Genomic DNA, 13,518 nt, shown 5'->3' with positions numbered 1-13,518 from the left:
AAGAGATAAATCTGTGTTGCAAGGGTCAAACACAGAAGTTATAGGCCTCTGAAATTCAGTCAGGTTCTTCACCACCTCTGTCTTCAACATCAGTCCTTCAGACTCCTTTAGGAGCCCAAGTGGACACTTCTCCCTCATTCCCTGTGCAGAGCATGCATTCATTTTAGCACTTGCATTAACTGTTTCTGAGTACCATTTCAACAAAAAGCCTGAAATATAAAAGGGCAAACCATTAAACTGATTCTGCCTGCTGGTATAAATACTAACATACTTTACCACAGAAAACTGAAAGCTTTTGAAACTTACCCTGATGACATTGTATCTGTTGAAGATCCCGCCAGCATTTCCACCATCCCGATGCTCCCGGATTGTACTTTGCATCTACATAAAAACCCAAAACTGAATGTTCAGCACATAAACCTTCCCAGCAAGGCAAAGTATCCATGCAATGTCTCAGTATATCACTGGGAACAACAGACAGTCTTGATGGAAAATTAATTAAAAGGTGTAAAAAAAAACCCCAAAAAACCCCCCAAAACCCACTCTATTTTAAATTGAGGTATACCCCAATTTCTCAAGCACCCAATGATGCAATTATCCAATCTTGTAATAAAAATCCACATAAGAAAAATAGAATAATGGTATTTGCTATCAAAATGATATACAACTAGAAAACCATCTTTAAATTAGAAAAAAGCAATATTTGAGAATTAATATACAAAAAGATCACTTCATAGTAATAACAAATGTGATTTTAATGAGTTTAGTTTGCATTTCTTAGTATTAGGGAAATACCTGCACTGTAAATTCTCCTATGTCATTAGAAGAGCATCTCTGATTTCCTCAAAAATAGTTTCATTGTGTCTATTAGAGAAGTATTTATAGCTACAGCAACAATATTTTGTAATAGTTCAAATAAATATTCAAATTTACTATGACAGACAAGTGACCCTTTCCTTCAGAAGAGTTTATAAAAAGATCTGCACAAACTCCAGTTTATGAAGTTACTAATAAAAAATATGCCCATCTAAGCTGGCAGCAATCCTGATTTTCTAGACATTTTAAATGACTCCAAACACTTCTGTGCTATAGTGTGGGGACATGACACAAATAGCAAATGCACAGTAAAATGGAGTTCTACCAAACACAACGCTTCAGGAAGTCTCTTTTCTGTTATGATCTTTGCTTTCAAAATGGTATGTGTCTGTAGTTTACTTAAATAAAAGAGCGTGTGTGTGTGGGAGGCAAAATTACAGTCAATTCTCAATTGTCCAAGAGCTGTTTATCTGGGTTACAGATTAACTAAGCCACTGAGACAAGAGAAAACAAGCTGGTTCACAGAAAATGCTTAGAGAATCACAAGGCCTTGATGCCTTGGTTTCACACACAGCTTTTAATTCTCACAGGTCCACCCATCTACAGAAAGCTGTGCAAACCCTCCCTATGAGACAATATCCAAGACAAGATCCTAAACACAACAACAAAATAAAACTGGAATAACACTAAGTGAGCAGAGGCCACTTATTAAAAAAATTGGCAGGACATGGCAAAATAATTTCTATCATTGTTCTATATGAAAGGACAAATAAAGAACCCGAAACTTCATATCAGCACTATGCAATTCATACATCAAAGCCTATTTTAGCACTTTCAGCACGTATTGCACACTTTAGCTCTGACAGGTTATCAGTGGAAAGAAAAATATACAGCCCCTGAAGCATTAAGAACGGGACTTGGATTACCTCCTCTTCTACAGACTGATACTCCTTATCATCAGGAGCAAGGTCAAGGAGAATGGTCCCCTGACTCACACAGTGGAAAGTCAAATAAGGATTGGTACCTGCAAAGAGAAGGAATGAAAAGGAGCAAAAACCCACAGGAAAAACCAATACCGGCTCTATTTGTATCCATCATCATCATTGTTCTTAAACAACCCCAGTACAGAAAATGCAAAATAAACACAAAGCATAAGCACAACCTCAAAAAAAAAAAAAAAGTGCCATCTTTAGCAACAGAGGCTTTAAAAGAGAGAAAAATGCATGTGGGATATAATTGCCCTTTATTGCTTCCTCTTGCCATAGAAATGTGGGGCAGCTAAAACCCTATCAGGCATATCCTTCAGGATATAACTGGCCTGGGGGGAGGTATGGAGGGCAAATCATATCCAAAAGCTCCTCTCTGGGTGAAACAGGGTCCTGAGAAATGGAAACAGCTTCCAAAGCTGCCTCAGGGGTATCCATTCTCTGAAAAGACAAGTGATCACTTGGTCTGGTATCTCCTTAATATATTCTTTAGCTATCACAACCCACTCAGCCACCATGTCTGCAGCAAACACACTTCTCTGACATCCAGATTCTTTCAAGTCTGGTGACAACGCCTACATTTAGAGAAAGTGACTTATGGGAGCCTGTTGTGTGGTACACTTAGACTAGCCAGTAAAAGTGTCACATTTACCTTGCTGACCTCCTAGAAGTCTCTCCACACCCTTTATTAATTTGTGGCGATGTCCATATGCATTGATCCCAATTTCTTTAAGTTCCTCATGCCCCATGTCAGCCAACACATCCAGGGTTATCTGGAAAGATGAAAGATCACAAAAATCACTTGTCAAACTTGGCCTGACTTTCAAGGCTGGAGACCTATCCCTCCAGAAATGGGAAAGTATTCATGGTGCAACCAAAAGCATAAAGGTAGATAATGTTTTGCTTCACTTCTACTTGCTGCCACCTTCTGGCAAACCTGTCCTATCACAGGACCATACCCAGCTGCTACAGACTGAAGTTGTGCAAAACTTTCACTTCTCTCACACCAATTAACAAGAGCTGGTTCTTGAAGAAGGTTCTCACAAACATTTTTACTTAGGTAGAAGGAGGATACATTGAAATGCTGGCACAAATATGGGAGTGCTTTTGAAGCATTCAATGTTTCACAGTGTTGTACAATTCATTACTTTCACTACACAAGCAGATATTAATATTCTACAACCTTACTAATAATGAGCCAAGGTGAAAAAGTGTACATGAAGGCAGTGCATGGAAAACCAGCTTAAAAGAATAAGCTTAAAGAAGATGAGCTTGTTTTTTCTACAAAGAAACTTACAAGAAGAGCTAGATGATTTCAAAATGATGAATATATTGAATCCGATTTGCCTTGTTAAATCTTATTAGCAGGGAAGCTCTTAACAGGTTAGGAGTCAAGGAAGCAAAAGTAGAACAAGACCAGCTAGGCAACAGGAAGGTGTGAAAATAATAATAAAACCTGAGAAGTGCACAGGTTGGTTTGAGGTTGGTTTCCTTCTGAACAGAAGGAGCTCCAAACTAAAGAGAGGAGCTTATGCTTCATGTATGAGAAGGGGAAAAGTTCTATGGTATTTTATCTTTGAACATTTTATAGAAACAGCTGGAACTGTAAACAACACATCACATTGCAAACCATTGTTTCCTGATTCCTCAATAAAAGATTAGCAGCAGAGACCAGAGGAAAAAATAATCATCAATTCCAGTCTCTTGAACTTCTACCTTTCACTTCCACATGTACATCCATCTCAGTCATGTAAACAGATCCATTTAACTGCAACACGTTAAATTTAAGAATGGTACATAAAAGGAATCTACAAATTCATTACACGTACTCCTGCTGTAAAACGTAATGAAAGCTTGAGAAATTTACATTAGTTGTACCCTTTTAATATATGCTGAATTACTGATAAATCTGCAGGTTTTATTCCCCTATTTCTCAACTAACCAAACTATCACATGTAGCACTACAGGTGGTGAAAGGCTTGTTTGGCTGTCAAGACTGCTGAAGGACAAACACAGGTGACATTTGAACCTAACTTCGTTATAGTCATCATGTTCAAAGTTCACAAGGTTCAAAATAACTCTCAGAATACAAGCCAAATTGGCAGTCACAGTGTATGTGTAACTGAAAGCTACTTGACACCTGAATCCAACAAGAAAAGATATTTTCATAGGTTTTGCAACTTCACCATATTTGTATCTGGCAATTCATTTGCAGAAAACTGAAAGAAAACTCGAATACACTTCTTTTTCTGTAGATGTGAAGTGTGGGTTTTTTCCTTCCCTTTTTCAATTAGAAAATGAAAATGTCACTCAAATTTATTGCATTAGTTTATCTCCTAAACACAGAAATAGAGATGAGGCTTGCCACTTACCTGTTCTGTCTCAAAGATGTCCCGAAGGTGTTCAAGACCCAGGCTTTTTAGGAACTGGGTAATGTTCATGTCAAGACCAGAAACTGTAAGAGAAGAAACAAGTCTTTACATACTATACATCTGAAGTAACAGAAACCAAACCAACCTCCTTAAAAAAATAAATCAAGCAATACCACTGATTCTCTATGAAAAGAATCAGAGTTTGGAATTTTAAATCAATTTGTCTATGTCTGTAATAAACAATCTACTTCCACTGTGTCAAAGCTCTGTGCAAAGCTCATCACCATTCCCTCTTCAGAATCAACTATTAAAAGCACAAACCATCTGTGACAAATACAGGCTCATACTGCAAAGAGAAGGAAAAGAAGGGTGGGTATATTTTTGCTATGTGACCCCCTTAGATTCTGACCTAAAGCACGGACTCCAGATAGTAATCAAAGGGTTTAAAAACCTTGGCAAAATCCCCAGCCATCACAATCAAAACTTCTTCATCAAAATAATTCTCATTGGATTTTCTTTATGAAGTCAATGAACATCAGGGCACCTAATCAGATCTGCACTTGTAGTCAGATCTAATGACTGATAGCAAACACAGATGAACAGTTAACAGTGAACAGTTAACAAACACCAGACACTTTAAAACACTGATTACAGTTCAAACTGCACAGTATTTTCTGGCTAGTCAGAAATGCTTTTCAGATGAACCAATGTCTATTTTGATACTAAACTACTGTACTTCTGGCAATGTAAAGTTGTCCAGCAGCAAATGCACCTTCTCCTTCCTTCCTGTCAGTTCCTGCAGCTCCATCCCCAGCATTGGATGCCCCTCCCACGGCCAGCTCTGCCAGTGGCCCCGTGAGGTTATCGATGCTGCTGGCAGCACTCAGGCAGGACGGTGTGGATGCTGGAGAGATCACAGAGGCACTGACAACAGTGGCCTGAGGCTTGAAGCATGTAGGCAAAGCTTCTGGGGGCATTGCATCTATCAGCAGAGCTCGGATATCATCAGCCTGAAAAATAGAAAGAACACCCAACGTGAGCTCCTACTGTCACAAGTCACTGATCTCTGGAAATAACTTTTAATTGCTTTATTTGATTGTTCTGGTCCCCATTAGAAAGAAAACGGCCAGCTTCTGTTACAGGGGAATTCACAGTTGCAAGAACATTTTGATTCACCACTCAAGACATAGATGAATCAGGTTCTCCCCATTTCTAAAGGTATATAAGAAGCTACATCTAATTTTTTTTCTGGCAGAATGGCTTTGTAAGTGCTAAAGCCAGAGAGAACAATGCAGCAATTTTACTTGAAATCCTTCAGAACCTAGGACAGGAAATGCCACTTCTGAATTTCTGTCAGGCTCAACTTCAGGTGCACTGGAACAAGGTTTCAGTGGAAAGATTACCACTGCCTTTGCTATAATCACATCTCTTGGGTTAGAATAGAAAAAAAGAAGGACAGGAGCCCAGGAGAAGTATGGTGTTAGCTAACAGCTGGATTTAGCCTTTATTGACTTAATTAAACAACACCCTCATCTTCAAGAACTTCCTCCTTAAAAATTCTTGTAGAACATGATTAAGACACTCTTATTTTCCTGCAGAGAAATCAAATAATTTTCATATCCTTCTTCACAAAGCATTTTTTCTAGAGCTCAGATTACTCGAGGATATTTCTTGAACTCGCCATAAATAAATCAATAACCCTAAAAGATACTTGCACTGAGACCAGACACAGCATCCAATTTGGTTGCATTATCTATTCCATCAAGATTGTTTAAGCTGGGGCATACATGTTCATAAAACCTTATGAGGCTTTTAAACCATTTACAAGAAAGTTTACAGAAGCCAGTTTTAGAAAAAGTTTGATAGCCACCTACAAATTTTAGAGGTAGAATGAATTCTTTGGAATTTTCTTTTGGAGTTAATGTTTTAAAAAGGAACTGAAGTAATATGAAGGCACTGAGCGTAACAATCCACCAAATGTTCCCATTCTTCTAAAGGCCCATCTGGTGTTCCTCCTAGGTTCAAAGAAATAATCACCAACAGTACAGTTATTTCTGACCATCAGAGACATTTCAGAGAGTTTTATTCCTGGGAATGAGGAGATTGATTCCAGGAGTGAATACTTAAGGAGAAGCTAACCTTAAATCACAAGCCATGCTAAGATTTCAGCCAAAGGAAAATGCCTGGTCGCATGGATAAAAAGCCACAAAGAGGAACACAGGAGATGCCCTTCTCTCTCTACCTCAGCACAATGGAAGCTGAGGACTGCTGATGCCAGGGAGCCATAGAATGATTTAATATGCAGAGTACATCCTTCAGAGCAGCCTGTGGCTGGCTAACATGAACTTACTGTTGCCAGGTCTAGTGGTGTCTGACCCTCTTGGTTCTTCATGGTTGGATCTGCTCCATGAGCTAAGAGCAGAGCACAGAGCTGTGTCCTTCCTTTTTGTGCAGCTTCATGCAAAGGTGTGAATGCCCATTTATCTGTTGCATTTACACATGTATTATATTTGATCAACAGTGCTGCTATGTCCACATGCTGGAAAACACAAGAACATCCTAATCAACATGACACTGGTAAAACATACATTCCTTTTTTTGTGCTGGAGGTAATGGTGCCTAGAGACTCCTTTGGTTTCTCTTCCTGTGTCACAGGAGCAGCACACTTCTCCAGAGACCAATTCATACTGCAGCTCCACAGTCATCTGTGTCTGTGCACTAACAGATCATTCACTAGCACAGAAGAATTGGGATCAGGCACAGAAGCAGATTTCTGTCAAATCACCCCAAGTACATAGCATGAAGTTTGTGCCAGCTGCAGGAGCAGACATGATACTTAACCTTGCATAAAAAAATTATTTGTGGAAAAATTTGAACTGGTGAATTTACTGGGCTGCAACTTTTGTGACACAATACTAGAAACTCTGAAGATCCATGTGTTGTGCTACTGAGCCACCCCTGTGTGTATACAGAAGTCTTTGTTGTACTTTCTTCCTTGCAAGACTTTGAACTCATCTGTGGCATCACAGATCTGTTCTATCTTCACTCGTACTTTATGAGAGCTGCAATTGATAAAATGTATTATGAGTGTCACAAGGAACAGCTGTTTTACATGGGTTATAAAAGTAATGAACTTATAACCCCATGCTTCCATCAATATACTGTCCTTGAAGTCTCCCAAGTAAAAATAAGAGAAAACTGACAAATTAAATTTTTGCCTGCCTCTAACCAGTAGATCCTTCTTGTGCAAGACAGCAAAGAAAAAAAAGCAGGTAGTCAAAATGAATGTGTGGGAGCACGAAACACTGAAATTGTAAGCAGAGGCACAAAGAATTGCCAATGGATTTCCTTTTTCCCTTCAATGGCAATTAAATGACTCTTTGCAGCTCTCATAAAACAGCTTGGTCTCTGAACAAGTGTGGTTTGAAAATACTGCCAACTTTATTTTTCCTCTCTGCCAAACTTTTAAAGCAATTGCTGTTTCTGTGATTTTTTTTTTTTTTTTTTTTTTGCTGTCACAGAAAGCCCTATTGAGGGACAAGCATCATGAAGTACTGGGTGGGAGAACTGAAGAAATTTTGTGATGAAAAGGCAGAGCTTGTGAATCTTGCCAGCTATGAACTTGTGAAACCATTACTCCTCTCCTCTCTACCTCCCATCACAGAGATCTGAACAGGCTGATGACAGCTCACAGAGAAGTGTGGGATGCCAGGAAAGGTATGAAGCAACTCTTAACTAAATAAGCTGATGGAAAAGCACCAAACACTGCCTTTTTAATGTTTCCTAGAGGAAGCAGGGCAGCCAGGTTAGATTGGCATTATGATTTTTAGAAATTATAATCCACTAAAACCAATCTCTGATATTTCTCTATGCCAATAAGAAATGGTTTGGGTTTGTGTAAAATGTGTGTTTTGTTTTCTCATGGCAAAGAAAAGAACACAGTCTTTCCAACAGAATTTATCTCTAGATCTTAGAAACATCTTGGGAATGAATGCTTAAAGGCAGATGCTGATAAACAATATTACTTGGTATTAAGACTCTGTAACTTAAAAGAATTCTGTGCTGCTTTCTAATCTTTCATCAGGATTTGGGGCCTTTTGCTCTTTGGGACACTGGGATCCCAGAGTGATGTAAAGAACCACTACAAATGGTGTAGACTGAGTTCCATTGATGCTCTTTTTAAAAACAAGGTGAACACTGCCCTTTTTCATTCATTTGCTCTCAAACAAAAGCAATCATGGTTCTGTCCCAGATTTTGCTGTACTTGTGCCAGGGCCAGATAAGTAACAGACAAAGCATATTGTGACCATCAAACCCAGTACTTCATCAGCTTCAGATCCTCTCTGACTGTAAGCACAGTGCTAGAAGCTTCTCAAGCACTGTCTCTGTACAATTATTTACAAGAGACTTCTTTCTCACCCAGTCCACAACTAACAACTGCTTATAAGCAATCTATTAGGCATCTGTGCAACTGGGACACAGATGCTTACTCCTATATGGAGGAAAGGGAGCCTGCCTCATCTGAAATGGCTTGAATCTGTCACTGCACCCCCTGCAGCAGATGGCTTGCCCTGGAGAACAACCACATTACAAACACAGTAGTCCTTCAACTCTAGCAATAGATTCCCACCAAACACCAGCTGTAACACACCTCCACCTCCCTGTCTTCATCTGCACACAACCCCCTGGTATTTTTCTCTTCCTTCCATCTAAGTCTTTCAGACACAACTTGAGGTCTTTTCTGTTTTGAATATCACCCCAAACTGTTCAATCCTGTGCATCTGCTTGCCTGCATAAAAGCTACATTGCGGTGATCTTTCCAAACTGCATCATTTAACTGCTACAGCACACCTGAATCTGTGTCCTATTTAATGTGTAGGACTGCAAACAGGACTCACAACAGCAATTTAGCCTGAAAAATACTTCATCAAAACCTGAACTGTGTTCACAGCAAAACAGCTGCCAAATATATGGCTTTGGATATGACTTCAAGGAGCCCCTTGCTGTTCTACTCATGGCAAGACTGCCTGCACCTACCCCATAGGATGCTGCATTGTGTAGGGGAATTAATCCTCCTTTGTCCTGGGCATTAACATCAGCACCATGCTCAAGAAGGTATTCAGCTACTTCCAAATTGTTGTAACCAGCTGTGGAAAAAGCACAGGAAAAGAAAGTAGGTATTAGGAGAGCTAAACTAAAGAAAAATATTCAACAGAAAAGCTAAGGCAATTTTTCAACTGCAGTGTTCCTCTTCCCTAGCAATTGTATTACCTCCTGAAATAGGTGCCCTAGTTAACTCTTTGTACAGGACAATTCTCTGTGAAACTCTTCCTATACCAATCCTGATTTTGGCAAATTACATCTGTAGACCTACCACAAACACACAAGCCTTGAAAACCTGGCACGTTACCCACCTGCAAGATGCAATGGGGTTGAATTTCTTCCCTGGGTGTCTCTGCAATTGATATTTTCTTGAGTACACAGCTTCTGCACTCGTGCCAGGCACCCCTTCTTGGCAGCATCTAGCAGGGCAGCATCTCCTCGCAGTAAGTCCTGGATATCTGTGTCCCCTTCTTTCACCAAATCTAAAGGAGTGTTCCCATCTCGATTCTTTTTTGTTGGATCAGCTCCATGCTGCAAAGAGCAAGTGGAATGCTAGTGTCACAGTCATGCACACAGCACTGCACGTGTGTCACTATTCTGCCAAATAAAATGGGATTTTGCAGACCTACCATAATGAAGTAATAATTGTACAGATTAGTAGGTTATTTTTACAAGAAAATAAATTCAGAAGTCTGAGGCCTAAAAGCACTGGTCTGAAACACAGCTGTGTGACTCTCAATTCCACAGGCAAGAATGGCAGCCCTTTGCAAGAGCTGTCCCTGCTCTACTTGCAACTGAACTATGTTCAGGAGCATTTCCTGCATGTAGCTATTTCTTACTGTCACAGCAGCGTGAAAGGAAAGCCAACTGCAAGTGTCTTGCTACCAGTCCTCCCCTTCTCCTGAAAACTGGCAGGAAGCAAATGGCTGGCAGAGGTATTTCCTGAGCACAACCTTCTGAGCTAGCAAAGCCAGGCTCTGAGTTTTACTAAAGGTCACCCTGATATCGAAAGGCACTTGTTTCAGAAGGGAACCAGCAAAATACTCTTCTCTACACTTTCCAATAGACAACAGCACCATCTTAAGCAGTGCACAGGTCTTTGGAAGAAGTGAAAAAAAATTTTGGTGGACAAGTGGAGTTGGATATCTGCTGGAGTGTATCTGTGCTGGTAAAACATGTAGATCAGGCAGTGATAAGAACACAGTACTGGAGCATCAGGGGATGAGAAGGGAACACACAACTATGCAGAGCATATGGTGTGAGTCACGTCCACATTCAGGTTTGTGGGAGGACAGCTCCTTCCCTATTCACTCTCAGCAGCAGTGGGACAAAACAAAGATAGATAAAGCAGAGGCAGCTGCTGGTGCTAGAGTTCTCTGGCTGACCTCTTCAGAACAGTCAAACACAGTCCCTGCCAGCAAGTCTACCCTGCCATTTCCCACTGGACTGGGAGAACAGCAATAGGAGAACAGAGAGAATTAACTGCTTTGTATTTGGAAGCAGTACAACTGTGCTCATGGTGCAAAGGATGAAGAGCAAGGGACAGAAAGGAGAGAGTATTGATTACGTAGAAGCAGTTTCCATAGCTGTGGTTCTTTTAGGAAGAGAGCATTCTTTGTGGAAAGATTTCTAGACTGCAATAACTTCTCTAAGATATGACCTAAAATCCCTTAATTTAAAACTCATTAAAATTGGAACTATTTAAATAGTTCCAAAATAAATATCTCAACAAAGAGGTAGTGTCTTCTGTGACCCCTTCCAAGGCATAGAAATAAATGAAGGTGGTTATTTCAAAGAAAGGTGATTAAAAAAGACACTGTCTCCAAAATGCCTGTTTATTTTTGTTTCCTCCTTCAAGCAGATCAGGAGAGAAGGAGCACAAGTCAGGAGGGGTCAAGCTCAACATCCACAACTCAGCAGAACTGACAACACTGCCAGCTGGCATAAGAGGCACAGCAGGAGAAAAACCCTGAGTAAACTGCAGTGTGAGCACATATCCACAGACACCCAGAGACTTTACATCTGTGTCACCTTAAGGGCATATTTAGCTCTTATCTTGTGAAAGAGTGATTTAAAAAAAAACAAATTTCAGCACTTTTCTATTTCCTGTTGGACATCAATTCAGGATCCTCTGAAGACAAAATATGGGTAAATTCCCTGTGGAACGACCAGAAAAGGCCAGAGATCTCCAGTATCTATAATGCAACACTGTGCTTGAGAGATTACAGGTGTTCCTATAGCTTGAGCTAACATCTCTATCAGGGTGTTACTTCCAGGCCACCACCATGCCTACTTTACAGACATCTCTTAATATCCCCTGGTTTCTGCTGTAGATATGCTTCAAACTATCATTCTTTTCTCTCTGACTGCTTTTTTGGTAATCAAGTGAAATAACTAATGATATAGGAGGGAAATAGTGGGGTTTTGCAGCAGCAAATGAAAAGTGGCCTCAGTATCTTAAGACAATCCATATTGTGACTTACTCCTATTTTAAATGTTGTGGGAGGGACATAAGTAGGCAAGGCTGAAAGAGGAAATGGGATTGGCAAGAAATTTGACTCTAGCACTCCCTTTCATCCTCTCAGGGCAGGATCTGACCTTATGTTAAGAAGTTTCTCAAACTCATGTTCTCAAAGAAATATCTTTGCATTACCTCATGCTTTTAACTGGTTCTTCCTTTAAGTATAATGAATATTTATGCCACAGTATATTAACATGCATTTCCTCCAGGAGCTTGATAAATTATACATTAACATAACAGTTTTGAATTCCTCTCATACCAAACAGTATTTAGGACCCACCTTCCGCTATGGCTCTGTAACACACTCTTGCATAAGTATTAACAAAATTTACTTAAATGCAGTAACTATTTCAGAAAGGGATGGATAGGACAAGGTAGGGAGTTGCCATTTTCACATTAATTCAGCTGGTTTTTCCAGTTTCAGAGTCTTGTCCTACTTGGCTAACAGTATTAATACACATACTAGAAACAGTACTTGTACAGATGATTCTTCTTAAGTCAATGATATTACACAAGAAACCATATGACCATTGCAAGATAAAAATTGATTCAAAGATATCACAAAGAATTCACTGAATGCAATTAACTTTGCATTAATTAATCTTCAGAAAAAATAAATGTATATGCATTTAAGGACACATCTGAGATCTCCAGCACATACTTTTAAAAGCAGTTTGCAGATTTCATATTTTCCTTTTGCTGCTGCTTCATGTAGAGGAGTGAATTTCCACAGGTCTGCCACGTTGACAGAAGCACCGTGCCTCACCAGGAGTTCAGCCACTTCGTAGTGTCCGTAAGAACAGGCATTGTGCAGGGGTACCAAGCCACTAATCAAAGAGAAAGCATTAACAGCTACAGAATAAAATCTTATATGCAATCAGTAGATAAAACTCCCACTTTTACCAGACATTATTATCTTTCAGTTTTCCAGTTTTCATGGTTTTATTTCTCTATTTAAAAATCAATTAAAACTTAATTATCCTCCTTCAGTTCTCATCCACAAGACTTTTAAATACTTAGCAAGCCCCAATGTTACAGCTTCCACAAGCAACTTCAATGCTGTTAATAACAGACAAAAACTAAACTGCAAGGCTCACAGTTGTTCTAAGTTTGGATATTTGAGTGTAAATTTCAAGAAAGACATAACACCATATAATGTGTTTGAAGTGCAGTTATTAGTAAGTACTACACATATGATAGATACAGAAAGATACCCAAACACTTCTTCCAGGGTCAGCCTGAAAGTACAGTATTGGAAATTTATTATCCCCCATCCTGAACTAATATATGGAGTAAAAGAGTGAATATAGCCATGCTGCTTCAAAACTAATGCAAAAAAAAGTAAATTTTTAATATAATTTAACTGAATATTAACTGTAAAAATAATTAACTTAATAATAAAAGCTAACATAATTAGAAAAATGCCCAGAGATAACCCTGGTATTTTACCCCATTTTATTCAAAACTTACTTTAGATCATCTAAAAATATCACCAAGTTAAGGCTGCTTTTAAGCAAAAGCAAAGTCTCCAAAATGGGCAAAAAGGGGAAGAGAAGGATCATGTATTACAGTGCCAGGTATGTACTTGATATTGGCTTTTCCAGAAAGCAAAGTATGCTGTAATGGCCTATAAACCTCCCTAGAGCACAGGAACAATGCTCAACAAGGAGGAAAGCGAAAAATTTTCAAGAGGAAAACACCATGGTCACTGAAATCTGAA

The 13,518-nt window shown here is 39.3% G+C and overlaps 1 protein-coding gene across 1 annotated transcript in view; it reads right to left on the bottom strand.

Annotated features, from left to right (window-relative positions):
* Nucleotides 1-13,518, bottom strand: part of TNKS (tankyrase) — a 128,550-nt gene that overhangs the window by 10,430 nt on the left and 104,602 nt on the right. Inside the window, 9 exon segments of the mRNA XM_036382859.1 lie at nt 307-381; nt 1,743-1,840; nt 2,455-2,575; nt 4,175-4,257; nt 4,947-5,184; nt 6,525-6,713; nt 9,212-9,321; nt 9,589-9,808; nt 12,460-12,626. Of these exon segments, the coding sequence (XP_036238752.1) occupies nt 307-381; nt 1,743-1,840; nt 2,455-2,575; nt 4,175-4,257; nt 4,947-5,184; nt 6,525-6,713; nt 9,212-9,321; nt 9,589-9,808; nt 12,460-12,626 (1,301 nt within the window).

The sequence above is a fragment of the Molothrus ater genome, chromosome 4 (assembly GCF_012460135.2).
Source record: "Molothrus ater isolate BHLD 08-10-18 breed brown headed cowbird chromosome 4, BPBGC_Mater_1.1, whole genome shotgun sequence".
Taxonomy (NCBI): Eukaryota; Metazoa; Chordata; class Aves; order Passeriformes; family Icteridae; genus Molothrus; species Molothrus ater.
Note: the sequence above shows the minus strand (reverse complement) of the source record. Positions and strands in the feature narration are given on the sequence as shown.